At 43.1% G+C, this 22,217-nt stretch overlaps 1 protein-coding gene across 1 annotated transcript; it reads left to right on the top strand.

The window, feature by feature from the left end:
• The first annotated feature begins 8,778 nt into the window (after positions 1-8,778).
• S100P (S100 calcium binding protein P) lies at positions 8,779-14,555 on the top strand. The gene is made up of 2 exons (XM_086612328.1): positions 8,779-8,941; positions 14,406-14,555. Exons 1-2 carry the CDS (start codon positions 8,804-8,806, stop codon positions 14,553-14,555), a joined length of 288 nt encoding a protein of 95 aa, XP_086468454.1. The 5' UTR covers positions 8,779-8,803.
• The last annotated feature ends 7,662 nt before the right edge of the window (positions 14,556-22,217 follow it).

Raw genomic sequence — 22,217 nt, 5'->3', positions numbered from 1 at the left:
TCCATTGCACAATCATCCCAGGAGTTACAGTTTAATTAATCCACCTAGAATTTAGGCAGTTAGTCTTAACAACTGGGTACAGATTATTTCGGTCTAACTTGAACCACGTTTGTTTCCCAAGCCCTGGGTTTAGGTTCTTTCCTCTCGTAGTATCTGTGGAAGAAGAGTATGGAGCAGATGTCCCTGGCTCCATTACACCAAAGATCCTTAGTAGCAAACAGGATGATGAGGTGCCCCAAAAAACATATTGGCAAAATATTCATGTTTGTGCGTGATACTATGACTAATGTTCTTGTGCCTGATAACGGTGCTGTTAGAACAGCAATGATGTTAACTTGGTTGACTAAGATGAAACCTGATTTTATCTAAAGTGGTTCCACTGTACTGCTGACATCAACAACCACTGCAAAGTTGCCACTATTCTCAAAAACACTACAGCTACAGCCCAGGCTTAGATTGCCTTCAGGATGTCTTCATTCAGCTTTATTCCTAGAATCATAGAATCATAGAATGGTTAGAGTTGGAAGGGACCTCAAAGATCATCTAGTTCCAACACCCCTGCCATGGGCAGGGAAACCCTCCACTACACCAAATTGCCCAAAGCCTCATCCAACCTGGCCTTGAACACTTCCAGGGATGGGGCATCTACAACTTCTCTGGGCAACCTGTTCCAGTACCTCACCACCCTGTGAGGGAAAAATGTCTTCCTTATATCTAATCTAAATCTGCCCTCTTTCAGTTTAAAGCCATTGCCCCTTGTCCTATCGCTACACGCCCTTGTAAAAAGTCCCTCTCCATCTTCCCTGTAGGCCTCCTTTAAGTACTGGAAGGTTGCTCTAAGATCACCCCGGAGCCTTCTCTTCTCCAGGCTGAACAGCCCCAACTCTCTCAGCCTGTCTTCATAGCAGAGGTGCTCCAGCCCTCGGATCATCTTCGTGGCACTCCTCTGGACCCACTCCAACAGCTCCATGTCCTTCTTGTGTGGGGGACTCCAGAGCTGAAGGCAGTATTCCAGGTGGGGTCTCACGAGAGCAGAGTAGAGGGGCAGAATCGTCTCCCTTGACCTGCTGGCCACGCTCCTTTTGATGCAGCCCAGGATACGGTTGGCTTTCTGGGCTGCCAGTGCACATTGCTGGCTCATGTTGAGCTTCTCATCCACCAGCACTCCCAAGTCCTTTTCCTCAGGACTGCTCTCAATCCATTCTCCTCCCAGCCTGTACTTGTGCTTGGGATTGCCCCAACCCATGTGCAGGACCTTGCACTTGGCCTTGTTGAACTTCATGAGGTTGTCACAGGCCCACCTCTCCAGCCTGTCATGGTCCCTCTGGATGGCATCCCTTCCCTCCAGCATGTCCACAACACCACACAACTTGGTGTCATCTGCAAACTTGCTGAGGGTGCACTCGATCCCACTGTCCATGTCACCAACAAAGATGTTAAACAGCACTGGTCCCAGTACTGACCCCTGAGGAACACCACTCATCGCTGGCCTCCACTTGGACATTGAACCGTTGACCACAACTCTTCAACCAGTTAAGAAAAATATTCTTCTGTTAGGCAGGTGCAACTCTATTGAGAAAGTCTGATCTATGCAAACAGGAAGGGTTTTGTTTGAATTGTAATTCTTGTCTAGTTCCTAGCATTGCTTGGGAAGTAAAAGTTGAAATCAATGCTTTGTCTAATCTAAAAGGGTTTTATCTTCTTCTCTATTAAAGACTACAATATTCAAACAGATTCCAAATTTAAGGAAAAATACCACCTGAGGGGAAATTGAAGTGTGCCATGAGGTCCACAAGGTCCATGTTTCCACTACTCTAAAGAGGTTGCTATGTTGGTTTTATTCTGCCTTGATGAGCTTTCAAACCCAAATGCAGTTTTGTGTGCTGCATCTGTTTCACCATCAGACTCCAAATCAAGATATATTGCTACATCCTCTGTGAAAAACGGCACAAACAAACCAGAGAGTAAATCTATAAGATGACTAAAATTTATTTTTGCCATTATGCTTGTCTTGAGTAGTTACAATGAGGGTGGCTGTAAAGGGTTTTTATTATTATTACTTTAATACGTGATCTCGTCTCTGTATTTTGTAAACAGGAAAATGCAAATGCAACTGACAAACGAATATGCAGATCAAAAGAGCGTTAACCAATTTCTCTGACCAAGAGAAAGGACAGGTGATCATGTATAAATGCTTCTCATTTTCTTCATGATATCAAATATTGACATGGAAGGAAGGATTTTGATCAACTACTACATGGTGGTAACAAGGCTTTGGCTAAGTTGCTGTGGTCTGGTGCTGGGGGCTAGTGGATTTTGTTGACTGATAGGCTGAAACAACCATTAATTCCTTATCCTTTTTTCCAGAGCAGTTGACACGGCTCAGCAACATCTTACACAACCAGAACTGCTCTTAACAAAGTTACTTCATAATTTCGTGTCAGGAAGTATTCACTTCCTCAGAGGTAGAGGAGTATAAAAAGGATAAGGAGGGAGTAAGCGCAGCACCTGTGTAAAGTATTATTAGCAGACTAAAGACAGACACTAGTTAGAGATACAACTAAACAATGATGTTAAGTATTCAAAACAATAACAATAACAAAGATTTGGGTCTGTCAGGTGCATCTGCTCTGGAATGTTCTATGTTCTGCTCTCTACTGATGTGCTTGTTTTGTCCTAAACTTGAATGACCAGCTCTGTGAACCAGGAATACTGTGTTTGTACATTGGCTGACCTAATGCAATTGTGGTCCACAGTTAGGGCTTCTGATACTGCTGTGGAAATCAATCATGAAAGCAAGTTACAGGTATTGCTCCCTTTTTTAATTCTGGAGACAGGAGAGAAACCATAAGTGTCTCTAATGAAGACAGCAGAAAAAGGTCATGTAATAAGGTGACAGGCACTCGGAAAATAGCACTGGGCAGATTGGGTTTGCTCAGACAGAATAACTCTCCTTTCTCAGTTTAGCGGCTGTACAATATTAGAACTCGTCCTTTTTAAGTTTCTTTTTAGATACAGGCTTAGCTTCACCTAAAGACTCTAGGTCTAATCTAAACAAGGATCGCTATCAGCAAGAAAGGAAATGGAAAAAGTAGACATCGTTTCATTCGAGCTCTGCGGGGGGAAAAATGAGCTGCTTGCCTCTGGGTAGAAAGAATAACAACTGGTTTCTCATCTTGCCCTCAGATCTGCAGCGCGGTAGCACAGTTAAGTGAGCGGTGGGCCTGGGTGCTGAGCAGGAGGACCTCAGGCAGACGCAGGCCATTTCCGACACACCATGACCAGTAATTGTCACACCAGTGGCTACTCTATTAAATACACCCAGTAGGTAGTCCATCTAGATAGATTTAAACACATTTAAAAAATATTTTTTTTGGCCAAAATAATGCAACTCCTATATTTATATCCATGAGCATTTTCCTCAACACACTCAAGCATCCTCTGGCTTCAGGCGAGAGTCTGTTCATGGTTGCAATCTTCCCTCCATGTCAAAGTCCCTCCCAGTTCTGCGCAGGTCATTTTTTTATTTCCCTGTTTGTTGAAGGCTTTCTCTTTTTCTGATAAGTGAGATCTGAAGTTAAACTGTGTGTTACAAATGCATGCTCTGGTTCCCATATCCCACCACATCTTTCAGCATTTCTGAGACCAGAGTGCTCGCTTGCTGCCCCATTAACAATGACGATGTCAGTGTTTGCCTTCTGAAAAAGGCCTATTTCTTCCTATCATTTGTGCCATGCCCCATGATGATTGCTTTCTGGAAACCAAAAGCAGCAAGTTCTGTGAAATGTGCGTGCCTGGGGAACTTCCACTCAATCAAATTGCCTTGTAAATCTTCCTGACAGTGTGCACGGATGTCACCTCACTTTACACACAGTTCTGTGATAGCAGGTCAGCCCTTCTCATGTCTTCAATGGATGCATAAACTAATATTTGAAAACGGGAAAAAAAAATATGGAGGATGCAAAGCTTTTTCTTGATGTGTTGCCTGCATGGACACTCAACATGAGGCAACTTTCTCTTAAGGATTCCTTCACTCTGAGAAAACGTTTTTGTAGAATAAAGGAAAAAGAGTAAGGCTTAGTTCATGAGAGCTTAACATGGCCAAAATGCTCTTCTTTGCATACAAACGTGTTTTGAAAGCTTTCTTGGAATTGGCCCAGTCATTCTTGCCTGTCTTTATCTCTCTCTAACAAAAAGGAATTTTCTTTAAAAGGTTCACTTAGTCTGTTTTAAAGTTTAGAAACCAACCATCCTCTCTCACCACTAATTTGCTTGTATTTTCTTTCTTTCCTTCTTTTTCTTTTTCTTTTTCTTTTTCTTTTTCTTTTTCTTTTTCTTTTTCTTTTTCTTTTTCTTTTTCTTTTTCTTTTCTTTTTCTTTTTCTTTTTCTTTTTCTTTTTCTTTTTCTTTTTTCTTTTTCTTTTTCTTTTTCTTTTCTTTTTCTTTTTCCTTTGTCTTCTTTTTCTCTGTCTTTTTTCCCTATTCTTTCTGACCATGCCATAGAACAACTTTTTACTATGCTCATCACTACTTAGTATGATGGGCTTATATCCAAGAAAGATTTTGTAAGTAAGGCAGTTGGACTGCTATGTGAGACTGGCTGGAGATTATGTGAGAAATCACAGTACTTGGAAATCATGACTACAGCACTTGAGTGGACAACATTCAGTTACCTTAGGGTGTGACCTCTCTTTCCATCATTACATTTAAAAAAAAAAAAGTAGTCTTGGAATATCATGAATCTTAAAACTGAAATGTAAAAAACGCTGTAAAGAATAGCATCCAGGAAATTATTCAATCAGAGATTGAAAACTAGACAGAAGTATTTACACTGCAAATATTAATTTATTGGCTGTAATATATTCATCGATTTTACAGTCTAATATGACGATGTCTAGTGCACTAATAAATGTGTTTGAGTAGAGTCAATACACAATGATGGAAGTATGTTTTCCATGGTACAGCTTTGCCAGACGACAGTGTTATTACCCCAACTCTCCACTCAGAACGTCACAAAACCAGTTAGCTGACCTTGGTCTTCTCTGTTTTACCTGCCTTTAAACTGCACTTAGGCGGTATGTAAGCTTAATTAACTGCATTCAGGAAATACATTTTAAGGATATTTTGAGAAGTAAATAATAACAAAATAATAAAAACCTATACGTACATCATTAACAGGACCTATACAGTGTGTCACTGAACATCACACTGTGCTTGTAAGAACTCCTCTTCTGCCTAAGCCTCATCGATGCCTGTTTAATCTTTCTGTGTTTTGCAAAACAATGTAGTAATTGCATCAGTTAATCACTAGATGTAAATAAGTTTACCACACGTTGTGGAAATGAAATGACCTTTAAAAACAGGCAGACTTAGGGCGAGTTTTCAGAAGCAGTGCAAAGGGAAAACTTGCTCTTCAGTAAATAAAGTGTGTTGATGACATTCTATGTTCAACAAACAATCCAGGACATGGGAAAAATTGATGGTTTTGATAGTTTTATTTCATTGTGAAACATGCAATGCTTGTTTATGGTTCAGATATTATCCTCTTGTTAAGAGAAAAATAAAGTGCTTTTCGTACTGCTGCCAAGATACAACTTAAAAAAAACAGTGAATTCATCATTTCAGATTGTATTTCCTTCCTCCTGTGCTTCTTCCATTCAGATACATAACAGATTTGTGGAAATTGTCACAAAGTCCTTCTCATGTAACTTCCTGAAGCTTTAAGGGAGGATAAGCTCTAATAGAAGTTTAACATTTCGACTATCCCATTTCAGCTATTCAGCTGGTTGTGACACAAACAGCTCTTTAGAGTAGAGCTGATAAATGTTTTTATTCAGATTTTTCCAAAGCAGACACTGCTGCAAAGAGCATAGGATAAAATTTATTCTGTAAGAGAAAATCAGCACAAGGTCACAAATCTCATGTAAGCCTGAACATCTGGCCAAATACCATAAAATTTGAATATATCTGAATGGTTTTTGAAAATCATGTGTGCGAATCCACATTTGTATCACATAAATAATTTAAACTTTTGGCCCAAGTTAGGAACAGCAAGTCCTAATTCTGTATAAACCCTCAGGAAATACTCATCCAAGCTGTTGTCTATACCATTCTTTGGACAAAGAAACCTGAAAGAAGCAAATAATGGATTTTGTTTACATTAAAACTATAGTATAAAATTTAAACAAGCCCATAGAAAATGGTTTATCTCACTGGGGAGCTGGACAGATGGGTTGGCATCAAAACACTGCTTGCTTTCCTGTGGGTCCCTCCTATTTGTACTCTGCTTTGTTTTTTGCAAACAGTTGTAATAGCCTGTGCCTTGTGCACAGAACTGCTATTTTTAATGAAAAACTAATTGTAAGAAAATATTTAAACAATACAGCAAGTGTGAATTGAAAGGTCCAAGCTGTACTGATATGCGTTCACATGCATGAATACAAATATGACACGTTAAAAAAACAAAAAGCCAATCAGGCGGTGCTACCATGGTGACGTGTCAGGTGTAGCAACTAAAGCCCCGTGGTTTATGGTGTGTTTTAGCACTTTTGGAGCTGTCTTCTCAAAACCTGTATCACATTTGTTTGCTGAGGAAGACGAGTCAAGAACAAGGATGCCTTTTCTACCAGGTTCTTTGGCAAAGGTGTGGACATACTGACATATCCTGTCGACAGAAGCTGAGGATCTCTCCTTCTGCCTTTTCAGGGCACTTTTTTCCTCCTTCTGTATAACTAACACTGATGTTCACGATACAAAGTCATGAGAATGTGTGAAGTAGATGTTTTATTTTGTTAGGTTTTCGTTTAGAGGGAGGGATTGATTTTTCTTTAAATGTTTAATGTTTATGTTACAGATATATGTCAGAAAAGGACAAAGAAAAGTTCCTGGCACTTGACACTCCAGTGAGTGCCGCTGTGGGTGTATGCAAACACCAGATGATGTTCATAGCTGACAAGGGCCAGTTGTTTGCTCTTTTCTTGTTCCTTCTTCTGAAGGAACCCCACAGGTTTCAACATGCACTGTATTGTAAAGACTTCGAACTTTATTTAAAACCCTTCCCTACTTAGTGCAAATCAGCTGCAACTATGTCATGAGGTTGAAGTAACAGGAATAAATAGTCCTCATGAACTGTTAGAATAAAGCAAACAGCCTGAGGCATTGCCATGACTTTCTGAGAAACGCAAAATCCCATGTTGGAGAATGTAAGATGGAAAATCATGGGGCTTTTGTTTCAGAAAGGCACTAGACTTCCATGTACTTGTGATGTGTAGTCTTGCTCTGAGACATTGTAGACATTACAGGACAGATTTTGCCCAGGAACAGGTGGCTATAGACATCTTGGAGAAAGGAGTTTAATTTTTAAAATTTTTCTTAATTAAAAAATGTTTTTTTGCAAACTTGTCTATAGCATAACAAGTGGAATCTTGAATCTTCAAGCATGCAGAGGTATGTCCAGAGACATCCAAACTCAGGTTTAATATTGTGAATCCATAGTCAGAGTCTTCTACAGAGAACACTGCATCCTGAGGTCAGTGCATTATTCATGCATGATGCCCTAGTTTTGATAGGTTCCCCCAAATAATTTGCTCAGAGTGTGTCCACCCTGCAGACCATAGTGTAGATGTAACTCACCTTAAATGAGCTTCTCCAGGTCGAGTGTAGCCACCTGCAGTTTGCCCGAGGCTGAATTACTGAGCTGCTTGGCCAGAAATTTTAACTTCTTCAAACCTCAGTAGCTGATGAGCTTCCATCACCTGAGTTAACACCATCCACGTACTGCTCAGCTCCCAGCACAGACAGCTCTGTTGTGCATAGATGTGGGTCCAGTGTGTTTGGCCTTTTAATGATGGGGACCTCGGTTTTCAAGCAAATCACAAAGGTCATCAGAAGCCACAGAGGACCACAGGACTTCAAAGTGACCTTTTGTTTTCAGTACAGACCATTTTATTGCAAGGTTTGACACTGCACAGGGTCAGTAACAAATTATTTCACTGCAGATCAAGATGTTTTTGAAACTAGCTCTTTGCTCAAGCATCGGATTTATTCCTTCAGATATCTCCATCTGAGCAAGTTCTTGATGAAATGGTTCTACAAGACTCACTTTACTGGCCCTAGAGAGATGTTGGTTCATCAGATCTGTTTCAGACATCCACCCTGGCCTGAGTGCACGCCCAGGGGGACTTAAATTAGCTGTCTGCATCGCAGATCTCTACTTTTTATCCAGTGAATCCCACCTCCAGTGTGTGCTAGTGAGCCCTCCTGTCTGCAACAAGGTCCTCTGCATGGCAGAGAGGGAAGTCCATGTCTGCTCTTGGTTGAGCACAGGCAGCACCTTGCACAGCCCCTAACTATGGCAGTGAAGGAGAAGTGATATGCTCCTCCTCCTCCTGAGCAGGTTAGCTTACACTCTGCTGAAGCTGGACTATCAACCCACTGCTCAGATGGGGATATCTGAAGGAACAAATCTGATTCTTGAACAAACAACCAGTATCATAATCTGATTTTCGTTTATTAGTCACACTGTGTATTTTGAAGGAGAGGCTGGTTTCTACTGGTGAGCAACTGGTTGTACCAACCACACCAGGGTGATAAAACTCAAGTTTTGAATAGCTGTCAGCAGAGAGGTGTGTGCTGCAAGCAGTGCTCAGATACGGATGTTTGCTAAGGGATAACTGTCCCTCTGGTGTGCCACCAATGATTGGATGGGACGGTTACATAAAGCACCTCAGAGTAAGACCAGCCTCCATCCTCCAAGAGAGCCCTGAGACTGTTCCTGTTCAGAAGAAAGCTGAACTCCAGCAACATGTCTCAGCTGGAAACTGCAATGGGAATGACCATTGCTGTCTTTGACAAGTACGCAAAGACTGATGGCAACAGGCAAACCCTCACCAAAGCAGAACTAAAGACCCTCCTGGAAAATGAACTCCCAAACTTCCTCTCGGTAAGAAAACAGTGCGGAAGCATTTCTGTGTAGCGGGTGCACGGGCTGCATGCAGACACAGGTTTTAGAACATTATAGGGGAAATTACATCTGGAAATATGCAATGGTTTGTAGACAAATTTTAAATAGAAATGACTTTGCACATACTGTATAAAACTGATTCTAATATTCAAGGCCATTTCCTGTTCTAAATTCGTCACTCGAGTTATCAGGACAATGGCTTTGAAATAGATTGGGTTTCATCTTCAGAATTCACCTCTATCTTCTGTTTATCCCTGGATTTACAAGCTCATGTCATGTCACAACTGCTATGAAGGTACTTATGTTGTCAGCAATTGAAGATCTTGATTGCAGATGAGGAATCTCTCTAAATATTTCTACGTTTACTTTCTCTAGGTGTTTATACTACATACTCAGTATGCACATCAAAATGATGCATAAACAAGAACAACAGATGAACTCAGAGTAAACTGTTCTGCATTTGTCTTTAATAGTAAAAGAAAGACCTGAAAAAAGTATTTTACAATGTAGATTTTTATGTAATCATCATATGCATTTAAGTAGGTTTTATATATGTATAAATTTACTATTTATAATATATAATATAAATATTGTAATATATAATATAATATAATAAAATATATTTTATACTATATAAATTCTATATATTATATAATTATAAATTATACAAATATTTACCTACTTAAATTTTATATATATATAAAATTTATCTTAGTAGGTATTCAAACTGCTAATTATATTATAGTAAAAGCTTTAGCTGCCTGTGAGACAAAATGCTTTTCATTTTCAATTGTTTATAATTTGCTTCCCTTCATTAAAAATCCAGAAAATACTTTTAAATGTCGTCATCTTTCCACACCGGAGTATCATTTATCTATCCATACTGTTGTTATTCTTAATTTCAAAAGCTGAGAACCAAATGTGGCTACCACATCTTGCATCCAGCATAACTCAATATTTTAACAACTATTTCAGGGCACTGCAGCCAGGGTACTTGATACAATTATTATCTTTCCATGGAAGCTATATGAAATCACTATAGGAAACACATGCCTGCTGGATTTATGACTCACAAATGAAATACAGATGCGATATTCAGAATAAGAACCTGGATGGCCCTGGGAGGACAGATGAAAATGTCTCTGAAAAAACTATGGAAAACAGATCAGTGGTTGTGATTCAACAGCGTCATGGGAAGCGTCCTGTTCCTGGCCCTGGAGCTGGATGTTAGCTATAGCACTTCTATGTAAAGAAAAACAAAACCAGCAACAAAACCACAATTCTAAGGGGGCATGGAAATCCCTCAGAAACTTGGCTTTTAGTCTAAAAAAAGTTCGGGAGCCGCTGCATTAGACAACTACCACATAGGATGATGCTCAAAGGTTGTTCCTGACTATGGTTTCTGGCCAGGCACCACCTTTTCTATTTCCCCACAGCTGCTCTTACTGGTCCCACTTATTTCCTGAAACTGATGGAAAAACTGGAATTTTCCAGGGAGAAAATTAGCTGAATATCCTCTTACGTTCTCGACTCCATTTCTCTTCCCATTTTACCTAATCTAGAAAAAAAAACCAACAAACAAACCACACCCAAAATAACATTTTATGCCAGTACTTAAAATAAATTTAAACTAACAATGGCTTGTCTTGCAGACTAATAACTGCAAGAAAAAAAAACTGAGAAAATAAGGCCGACTTGAGAAAGAAAAAGTCTTGCCTGCATTTTACTGACAGTATATCAACTTTTTTTATTTGCAAGCATGTTCTGGGAAACAGAACCTTTTAAATATCCATATATATTTCTGGGTTTAGAATTGGTTATACCTGACACAGCTCACAACTACCTGGAAAGGTCTTGAATCAATCAGAGGCAGAAATAAATTCACACTACAAGACTGAAGGATTGGACTCAGTTATAAAGAGCTTGCAAAAAAATAATTCCCACATATGCATTTCAAAAGTAACTTAGAGGGTAAAACTAGTTCATATATTTCACGAAATAATTTAAAATATTCACCAATAAAATTAAAATTCATTGTAATTTGCGAAGTGAAAAAGAATGAAACCCTCCAGACACATTCATCACTCAAATCTGGGGAACTGGTTCAATTTCTAGTGATTTTAAATGGCATGTATTTAAAGTGAATCATGAACTTACAGGATGAGAAGTTTAGTTAATTAGACCACGATGAAGAAGTGCCATCAGATTTCAATTAATGTAGCCATTATTTTAAATGTCTGCAAATTTTCCAAAAGTTTATCCAATTTCTTTCCATTATAATATCAGATCTGTTTTTTGTTTAAGTTCCAACAAAACCCACACGGTTGTTTCTTACATTAGATAGGCCTCCACTGCCATCCCTTGTTTATTTTGAAAACTGCGTTTTCTAAAACCACTCGAGTTAATCAGTGCCAGGATTCAAACCTAAAAAAAATCCTGTAAGCTGCTTTAGGAAAAAAAACTTTCTTTTTTTTTTTAAAAAAAAAGGAAATTATTTTTTTTTTAATCTCTTTTTACTGGGATGGAAAACATCATTTTGCAAAACCGCAAACTGCCCAAGCTCCAGGTGAGTCTTTCCACGGGAATGATGGGGAAGGTGGCATTTAATTCAGCTGGGTAATGTCCTCAGGGCTTTGCGTTTCACCGCTTTAACCAGGATAAATGTTGTTTTAAACGTCAAAAACATGTCTCTCCATGCCAGTGCGTGACCACAGCTGTCAGGTGTAATAAACGCAGGAGCATACACATTTGGGGGGGCTGTGATGTGCTCACTGCCGCTGTGGGAAGATGCAGGTCTGCGCCCGCGCCATGAGGACAGCGGGACTCACACTTGCCCCATCATCATAGAATCATAGAATGGTTAGAGTTGGAAAGGACCTTAAAGATCATCTAGTTCCAAACCCCTGCCATGGGCAGGGAAACCCTCCACTACACCAGGTTGCCCAAAGCCTCATCCAACCTGGCCTTGAACACTTCCAGGGATGGGGCATCTACAACTTCTCTGGGCAACCTGTTCCAGTGCCTCACCACCCTCTGAGGGAAAAATTTCTTCCATATATCTAATAGAAATCTCCCCTCTTTCAATTTAAATCCATTGCCCCTTGTCCTGTCACTACATGCCCTTGTAAAAAGTCCCTCTCCAGCTTTCCTGTAGGGCCCCCTTTAGGTACTGGAAGGCTGCAATAAGATCACCCCAGAGCCTCTCTTCTCCAGGCTGAACAGCCCCAACTCTCTCAGCCTGTCTTCATAGCAGAGGTGCTCCAGCCCTCGGATCATCTTCGCGGCCCTCCTCTGGACTCGCACCAGCAGCTCCATGTCCTTCTAGTGCTGGGGACTCCAGAGCTGAAGGCAGTATTCCAGGTGGGGTCTCACGAGAGCAGAGTAGAGGGGCAGGATCACTTGCCTTGACCTGTTGGCCACGCTTCTTTGGATGCAGCCCAGGTGTCGTGGTTTTTTTTTGGACTGAGGGTCGAGACAAGAACCGAAAGGGAGCACCCACCAAACATGGTCTCGGGCAAAACATGACTCAGGCTTACTTCTTAAAACGAAATAATTTATTAACAGTTACAAGAGACACAAGGGAACAAGAAAACCGGTTACTTGAGAGGAGAAAAGAGAAAACAAGGCCCGATCTTAAAACAACACCTCCCCACCCCCTATTTTCCTTTCGTTCCTGGCTCTGCCTTCCCCCCAGCGGCGCAGGGAGACAGGGAATGGGGGAGTACAGGTCAGTTCATCCATGTTGTTCACTGCCGCTCCTTTCTTAAAGGAGGAGGAGTCTTTACACCATTTTTCCCTTGCTTCGGTGGATCCCCTACTCACAAAGAAAAAGTCCCCGAACTTTTCCAAAGTAAGTCCTGCCCGCAAGATTGCAATCCTCCCCATGGATCGCACCAGTTCAGGCTTTACCAGTCTCGGCCTCTTAGGGAGCTGCTGCCACTCGCGTCGGCGTGGGTCGTCTCACGGTCTCCAGATGCCTCCACGACCTCGTCGTGCATTCCATGCCCCATTATCAACAGTACCTGGTCGCGCATCCCCTGCTCCACGACCTCTCCTGGGCTCAGGCATCTCCTTCCCGACGTGGGTTTCTCCACAGGCCACGAGTGGGTCGCTGCTCCGCCGAGTACACCCTGGCTGCAGGGGGGCCGCCTGCCATCTCACACCGATTTGCAAGGGAAGCCTCAGCTCCAGTACACCTCCTCCTGCTCCATCTTTGCTGACCCGGTCGTTGCTTGTTGTCTTCTCTTAGATCTTAATCCTCTCTGGGGAAGCTCGGCCCGGCGGGCACCCCGGGAGTGGGGCGCTTACCGAGTCCCCCATGCGGCTCCCCCGGCGCCATCTTGAGCACATGGCGCCGGCCCGGGCCCGAGCGGCCGCCCGGCCGGGAGCCGGGAGCGAGGGCCGCACCCTCCGCCCCTCTCCTCGCTCCTGAGCAAAAAGCCCCTTTCCCGCCCCTTTGTCCCAACTTAAATAGGGCAATTCGCAGAGGCGCCGCCTTGGCTCAACCTCCCCCGGGGGGGATGGGACTCCGATCTGGTGGCACAGGGAGCAAATCCCCTCCCCTGCCACCAGAACACCCCCCCACACATCAAACTATCACACCAGGATACAGTTGGCTTTCTGGGCTGCCAGTGCACATTGCCGGCTCATGTTGAGCTTCTCATCCACCAGCACTCCCAAGTCCTTCTCCCCAGGGCTGCTCTCAACCCATTCTCTGCCCACCTTGTACTTGTGCTTGGGATTGCCCTGACCCACATGCAGAACCTTGCACTTGGCCTGGTTGAACTTCATTAGGTTCTCACAGGCCCACCTCTCCAGCCTGTCAAGGTCCCTCTGGATGGCATCCCTTCCCTCCAGCGTATCCACCACATCACACAGCTTGGTGTCGCCAGTTTTCCAGAGCCCCTCAAGCTCTGCCTGTTCTCCACATGTCTGGGCCTGACCCCTGCAGCAGCACGAGTCCCTGTGGGAAGGATGGGCTTTTCAGGCAGCCGGAGGAGGTGTGCAGCTCCCACAGAGACGGGCAGGTGGAGGTATGGCTCCCTGGAGAAGTGGCCGATGTCCTGTGCTGGGTACTGAGCTACTGTTTCAGTCAGACACGGTGCAAAGGAACTCATGGCTTTATACTCAGAGATATAATGCACAAAACAGGTAAAGAAAATTAAAAAAAAAAAAAGTCTCGCTAGCAGAAAACATGATAACCTGGCACTCCGGACAGGCGTACAGAAAGGCTGCGTGCAGGAGCCATCACACCTCCATCACACCCCATGGAAAGGTACAATGTGCCCCAGCTGGCAGCAACCTCATGCTGCCCCTGTGCTTCCCCACATCTTGGCAAGGACCTGGAACCCCACCAGGACCCCTGTTTGGGGTATAGGTAGTTACGACGCTGTGTTGGGGGTTGTGCCACCTCTCACCTCAACCTGCTCCTTTCCTTTTGCAGTCAGGGAAGGACAAGGATGCCATCGATGGAGTCTTCAAGAACCTGGATGAAAACGGTGATTCCCAAGTGGACTTCAAAGAATTTGTCATCTTTGTGGCGGCTCTGACTAGCTGCTGTCACAAATATTTTGAGCAGAAAGCAGCCAAATAATTGTCAAACTGCTCACAAAAAGCTGTTTTTGCCTGTGCTCCATATGCTAGTGGTATGGATACCTTCACTTCTTTAATGTACCACCACACAGTTTACAGGCATGCTGGGCTGTAAAAATAAATCCTTCTGTGCTTACTTCCCTGTCTTGAATGTTAATTTCTGCTCCTTTGTGGAAAAGCCTGGGTTTAATGGCTCCCACTAACTCTCACAGAGTATTTTCTCTCTTTGTCGGCTTTTAAAAATTCTGTTCTTAGCCAAAAGGCTCAATATTCATCCCAGTGCAGAGGCTGCACGAGGGTAAATGCTGCTGGAGCCATGAGGCTGCTGGAGACTGCTTTGATACAGCAGTATCTCTGGGATGCAGTCTGCCAAGCTCCAGCTGATGGAGACTGCAGCCTAAATCCACCTGTGTGCCACCACGGCTGTATGTGACGGGTCTCACTGGGTCTGCCTTTGGTACTCTCAGCTGTGTGGTTGTTGCAGGGCTGCCATGTAGGCTCCTTCTCAGTTAAAAAAAAAACAAACCAAAACAAACCAAAACAAAACACAAACAAACAAACAAACAAAAAAAACCCCACCACTCTTTTTTTTCAGCATGGGGTATTCTGTGCAATTTGATGTGCTGGTGAACCATCTCATCCTGCTCAGGTGGATTTACTTCCTATAACATAGAATCATAGAATGGTTTGAGTTGGAAGGGACCTCAAAGATCACCTAGTTCCAACCCCCCTGCCATGGGCAGGGACACCTTCCACAAGATCAGGTTGCTCAAAGCCTCATCCAATCTGACCTTGAACGCTTCCAGAGATGAGACACCCACAGCTTCTCTGGGCAACCTGTTCCAGTGCCTCACCAACTTCACAGTGAAGAATTTCTGCCTTAGATCTAATTTAATTTCAATTCAAAGGTTCTGACAGGCCCACCTCTCAAGCCTGTCAAGATCTCTCTGGATGGCATCCCTTCCCTCCAGGGTGTTGACCACCACACCACACAGCTAGCTGTTGCCAGCAAACTTGCTGAGGGTGCTCTCAATTCCATTGTTCATGTCACCAACAAAGATGTTAAACAGCACCAGTCCCAACACCAATCCCTGAGGAACACCGCGTGTCACTGATCTCCACTTGGACATCGAGCTGTTGACTGCGACTCTTTGAGTCAATTCCTTGGTGGTCCATCCGTCAAATCCTAGTCTCTCCATTTAGAGACAAGGATGTCGTGTGGGACAGTGTCAAATACTTTGGACAAGTCCAGTCAGTTGCTCTTCCCTTATCCACCGACACTGTAACCCCAGCTCGATATGGCTTTTGTACCAATATAACATTACTGTACCATCGGCAATGTAGGTAGAGTTGCACACAGTAACTATTTTATTTTAAATAAATTTAAATATTCCCTAAATGGCATGCCATAATATTTCTGCATAAAGCAAGATTAATGACAGCAGTTCTTGCTTCTGTACCTGAAAAACATCTGTACAGAGAAGTGGAAGAGTTTGCTTTCAGCGAAGCAGACAACAGACACCAGCTGTGACTCTGCAGCTGGAGCAATACTGAACCAAGTGGTATTTTGGAGCACTTTGCAGGTGAGCATCCGAGTGCAAACTGCAAAAAACTGAAATCCATTTTAGTTCCTTTATCTTCAGAATGGTCCGTTTGGTTCTATTCCTATCTTAGCCAAGAGTCAAGTCATTCCATCCTGCTGCCTGCGCACACGTGCTCTGCAGGTAGAGGTGCTGCAACTCCCTGTGCAGCTGCATGATGCTCTTGCCCAGCGCTCCAGCTCTGGCTGGAGATCACACTGCACAGCAAATGCAGGAAAAAGAGCCCCATATCTGCAGATAGCTGCTTTAACTGCAAAACCATTATCCTCTTCCTGCTGAAGCCTGGTACAATGAGCTAACTGGTCAAGTCTCGTACCTGGAGCTGGACCAAGAACTTAGTTTTGCTGCATTTCCCAAGTCTGAAGTTAAGCCACAGGTCTGACCCATTCATAACCGTGTATAAGTATACACGTGTTTTAAGTGTATTCATCTTTTTCAAGATAAATTTTCATCTTTTGGGCTCTACTTGATTATTTCAGCATGTTTTAAATGTTACAGCTGTCCTTTCATCTAGCCACATTTTGTTCCCTGGTTTGACTGTACTAACTAAATGGACTAAACACCACTTAAAACTTCATTCCTGACAGCAAGGGCCCACTGTCCCAGCGCCCTTTAATGGATGTGATTGTCAGCTGCTTTGGGAAAGGCTCTGCTCTTTTCTGCTCCGTCGCTCCCGGGTCAGATCAAGCAACCATGATCCAGGGGCTGGGCTTCCCTTGGTGATCATTGCTCTGTTCCCACCAGAGCTGTCTAACCCCCATAAGACCTCAGAGTCTCACGTCTCCGTCACGATATGTGTGGCTGGTGTACACACCAGCACCGTGACTGGCACAGATACCCGTTGAGGGGTCCCCACACACAAGAAGTGTTAGAGCCACGACTGCTACAAGTAGAAGCAGGTTGCTGGTGCAGTTGCAAACAGCGCTGCAACGGATGCTGTTAGCCTGTGGTCACGGTTAAATCAGACAGAGGCCATACTTAACACACAACTGAAAACTAGTGAGTGTTGTCCACGTTCGTGCCTCATCCCTGGCACCTGGCTGAGAACAAATTCCCAGCTTAGTGTAGATATACAACAAAAAACTCCTGACCAGTTATTCCTCATTCCCCAGCAGACTTCATAAACTAGTATCTGTTTGCAAGAGACTGCTTTAGAAGAAGAATGTATGTGTGAGCATGCCTGTCCCCTGCCGAAAGGGACAGCAACCATGTGTCACTGTTCCAGCGCTGCTACAGACTGAGCTCATGCAACAGACCGCTTTAAGCAAGGGTCTGACTCCTGTCCCCAAATCCTTGTGACAGTGCGGCACAAATCGTGCTGGACAACACTCAGGGGATTGCTGAGTTCTTGGATGGTCAGAAATAAATTGCATCACATACATCGCACTTGCAGAAGTAACATTCCTTGCTTTGTTGGCAACAGTAGTATGTCTCAGCACCACCTGAGCAAGAAAACTACTAGTTACGAAAATGCGCAAAAGTCTTCCCAAGCCATGGATCCCAAATTAGCCTTTTTTTCAGACTACTCCATATTATTTCAGTTGTTGGAGATACCTTTACAGCTCTAATCTCCTATGTGCCCATCGGATGACTGCTGTGCAGCTCATCATCCACAACGGCTGCCAGATTCCAGTATCATATCTCTTGCTATTTTGTCAAGGCTTTAAATGAGCAAAGCACTCTCCTTATTTCAAAAGAAGTTGATTATAAATTACAGAGGTAAATTTCATACATTGCATATCTAGCTAGTTAGTGGTATAAACCATCCTATGTGAGGAAATTTAGATGATATTTAGATGATACCTGCCACCAGTTGATTGGTGTATCCCGATTTTTTAAAATGTATTTTTCCTTTTCCAAGATTAGCGTTAGAATCTCAAAGGTTTCCTCTGCGTTGCTTCATAATATCCATCCTCACTGAAATTATTTTTTTTACCACTGTGTGGCACTAAATGCAGCCTTTTTATTACCCACTGAGCCTCAAATGCCATGCATCATTATTGAGACAGAACGTAAAGAATTTGTGTTAAGATAAAAAAAAAAAAACCAACAGAAGTGTTCTTAACATCATGGCAATTTTATTTCTAAACAAACACTGTGTGCCATAGAGAGCATTTCATTGATGGCAGCGGAAGCAGCAGGAGCTGAGAGCTGTGCAGAGGCTCCATCTCTTGGGCTCTCAGTAGAGTTTAGCTGCAGAATCCCTGTTTCACCCTTGTGAAAGTTGTTTCCCCTTGTTTGTAAATTGCAAATCCCTCGTGCCATTTATAGTAGTATCTTTCTGCACCCCACTGAGACCGCTTTTAAAACACATCTTTTAAAGAGCGTATTGGTGAAAAGCTCCTGTCTTGTCAGCCAAGAGATTTGTCTTATTGCTCCATTTTATCTATCGGATTTTTAAAGCACGCTGTTCAGCAGTGAGAGCTGTGCATCATTGTGAGCAATACTGTAGTTTGCCTCATATTTCACTCTTATTTCCTAAACTTCCTGACCCCGATGTCTGATACCCACACAATTTCCCTCACTTTCTAATGCTGTTTTGCCAATTTTCCTGACTCTGTGCAGGTTTTTACGGCACTCGTAGGGCATTTGCAGACTTGCTTTACTCTGCTTATCTGCAGCTCTGCTCACAGCAGCACGAAACTGCTTTGTAACTACTCCGCCTCCCAAAACGGGTGCCAACTAGCTGTGATGACCTTTGAGCATCCTCACCTCTGTGAAGGAGGACCTGAGCTGTCCCTCTCGCCATCAGCTCAAGTGCTCTATGAAATGACTGGGATATTATTTTTCTCATTTTTGCCACAGGCCCCAATCCTGCAAACTCTTACACTTGTGTCTGACTCTCGTTAGGGCCCCTGGTCCCACCGGTACCTCTGGGGACACCTGGAGAGCCCAAAGGCTGTGCCCAGGAGCACGCGGATGCCACGTGCTGCTTTGCAAACCTGAGGGAGCTGTGCATGTTCAGAGCTGCAGAAAGAGGGGGAAGAAAAGGGGTTTGGTTTGCCCCCCTCCCCCGCCCCCACCTCCCCCCCCGCAGATCTTTCAAAAGGTGTAGCTCAGTGATGAATATTCATTTCAATGTAGTACTGAAAATTCAACTGATGACATCTCAGAGAGAAAATGATGCAGGAAAAAAATAAATTAGTATATAGCTCCCACCTTGTCATAGAACAAAAGTGACTTTTCAGAATGTATTATTTAACCTACAAGTATTTCAGCAGAGTCACTTTAATCTCTTTCAATCCACTAATTTTCTTCCCCAGTATTGCTAATTTTCACTATGAACCCACAGTTTACCCAGAATATACCGTTTATTTCCTTCCCTGGGTAAACTTTTGTCATTCAAGGTTCAAACTGCAGAGATGCTAGACCTGGTTTTGTACCTACCATTTAATCCCAGCTCTTAGGCCTAAGTGTATTGTGTAGAATGATGTAGCTTAACACAGTATAAGGCAGATGTAAGAGAAAGGAAAAGACAACATAAAGAGCAGCTCAGCAAATATGAGCTAACAGTTGTGAGCAGGACATGTTTGACTTATGTTAACAGAAAATAAGATATGAGAAAAGATATTACTAGCAAATGACAATATGGGAAAGCATGATCTGTGATGTGTTGCAAACTAGGCAAGGCTTAAAGGCAGAGGTCAGAAAGTCAGCTAGGCAGCAAACCAGCCAATAGGTATTTTTCTTATCTCATACAGAAAATATATTAATTTGTATTAACAGTAGATACCTTCTATAGAGAAAGATACTCCAGTATCTATAGTTGCCCTTTTGAAATTTGGTGGGGTACTGTCATGGCTCCTCAGTTTTAAAATGACATATTGAAACCTTTTTTCTGAGTGTATATCAGAAGAAAATAGGCATAATGTTGCCTAACCCTGAAGCCACTTGTCATCACTTATGTTGTGTCTTTACCCAGAAAGGTTCCTCGTTATTTTACCTTCGAGTTCACCTGGGCTCATGGAAAAAATAATACACTAGCAACATGTACCTTCAACACTTGACATACAGTGCCAAGACCACACTTTTTACAAAATACACTTTAGCTGCTGGTTTCCTTATAAAAGGTGGGTAGAGGAGGAGGAGGAGGAGATGCTACCTATCTTTTATGCAAAAATCTGACAACGAAATGCTCCTGTAGGAGCTGGGAAATTGCACTGAAACCTTTTCTCAGCTGAAACCCACCCACGCCAGCTGAGTGCATTAGCAAGCAGGAGCCAGGGCGGCAGGAGGATCGGGGTGCCTGTCACTCACTCCCTCCATCGTGTCAGATGCCAGGGGGGCTGACGAGGACTGAAAAAAGGCACACAAGAAGCAGCATATCTCTGTAGCCTCGTAGACTGAGTATGTAGCCAGCAGTGCAGGTGCCTGTGTCCCAGATATGCTAGAAGGGCATATTGAGTATTTCAGTCAATAACTACTTATTGCAAAATACACAGCCAGCGTAACTGAAAAGACACTCTTAGCCGGGAGTGTCTATCAAACGGTAGAGCTATGGTCGGTGCTCTGGCTCTTTCTCTCGGACCATGTTCTCTGCAACAGACTGAAAAGGTCTCGGCAGAGAATGGGAAGGAGCAGCTCCTCCTCCTCCTTATCCTCATCCTCCTCCTGCTCTGAGCAGCCAGTCAACCCTGTAAAATAGTACAAAACAGTGGGTGATGCTCAGCTCACAACTGGCAGACTGAAGGTCCTGTCAGCATGTCTCTCCCACCCTAACCACCCAGCAGCGCTCAGGAAGCTCTTAAATGAAAAGAAAGCTGACTCCTGCTCAGATATCTGAAAGGAAGGATTGAGATATCCAGTTTGCTATAGAGGGTTCATGGCTGCAATGTTTGGAGGTGAGGTTTGGAGCTCGCCTGGTGTCCTCTAGGACACAACCTGCTGCTGCCTTTCTGCATGCAGCTCCCAATGGATGGACTCATGCTTTTGGGTCCCTTTCTGAGATATCTTTCCCACATGCTGGGAGCAGAGCCTCAGAGCTTAACACAGAGTTCTGCAGTCTGCTCGGATCCACCCACCTGGAAATTAGTCATTCCAGCAGCTAATTGACTATGCTTTTGTACAGCTTTTTCAGGCCGTTTTCTTACCCCAACTGATTCCATTTTTTCCCCCCAGTAATTTTTTTTTTTTTTTTACTCCTGTGCTGACCTGGAAACCTCTGGCTCTGTTCTGGAAGCTGCTCATTGTCTGAAGGGAGAGAAAACTTATTTTTTTTAAGAGCATAGCTCTGCTGCTTTCCAACAGGTGCTCAATAGGTGCATACACCACATTATGCTGCAGGACTAGGCACCAGAATATTCTATAAAGAGGTTTGATTTTGCCTAGTAAACCTTTCCATTATATCCAAATAAATGCACTGAATTTTTTCCCTTGTGATTTTATAGCTTCCTATTTAGATGTAATTGCCAAAAACATTTTCTTTTGTTTTATGACAGCAGAAGTAAGTCTCTAAAGCATTAGGTAGCTATTGACTTTGCATTTAGAAAGAACAAAAGGTTCCTGAAAAGAAATGGATAAGAAAGCTGAGCAGAGATGTGCTGTGAAAGCCAGGAACTTCCTCTCCAGGATGTAAGTACAAGCACAGAGAGACTGAACCAACCTGCACATCACTGCCAGTTTTAGTCTTGCTACCCAAAAGCATTGCAGTCTGATGAAGGCGCGAAATCCCAGGATTGTGGGTTTGCTTTGGAAGCATTTTAATGTTCACATATCTATTTGCCCTTAATGCCTCTAAATCCTCGTTATAGTGATTATAGCTCCCTTCTTCCTCTTCATTTCCAAACTCCACTCTGTAATTTAAGTCTGTGAATTTGACCAAGTGGTTTTGGATGAAGATGTTCTGGAAGCCATAGATACATCACAAAAGTCAGTTTTGTGTTTCTGAATTAACTTCCTCACCTGTGCTGACCTCAACTAGTTCAGTCTCCCCATGCTCTCCATGGGATTTCATATCCGTCAGTGTAAGTGAATAGGTTTAAAAGGCTAAACAGTAAAGCCTGCAGAACAAGTAAAGGGCCAAAGACCCTGTGCCCTTTGTTGCTCTTTCTGCAGGTACTAAG

The sequence above is a fragment of the Tauraco erythrolophus genome, chromosome 5 (assembly GCF_009769465.1).
Source record: "Tauraco erythrolophus isolate bTauEry1 chromosome 5, bTauEry1.pri, whole genome shotgun sequence".
In the NCBI taxonomy this organism is placed as follows: Eukaryota; Metazoa; Chordata; class Aves; order Musophagiformes; family Musophagidae; genus Tauraco; species Tauraco erythrolophus.
The sequence above is the reverse complement of the archived record's forward strand: the minus strand, read 5'-3'. Positions and strand labels throughout refer to the sequence as shown.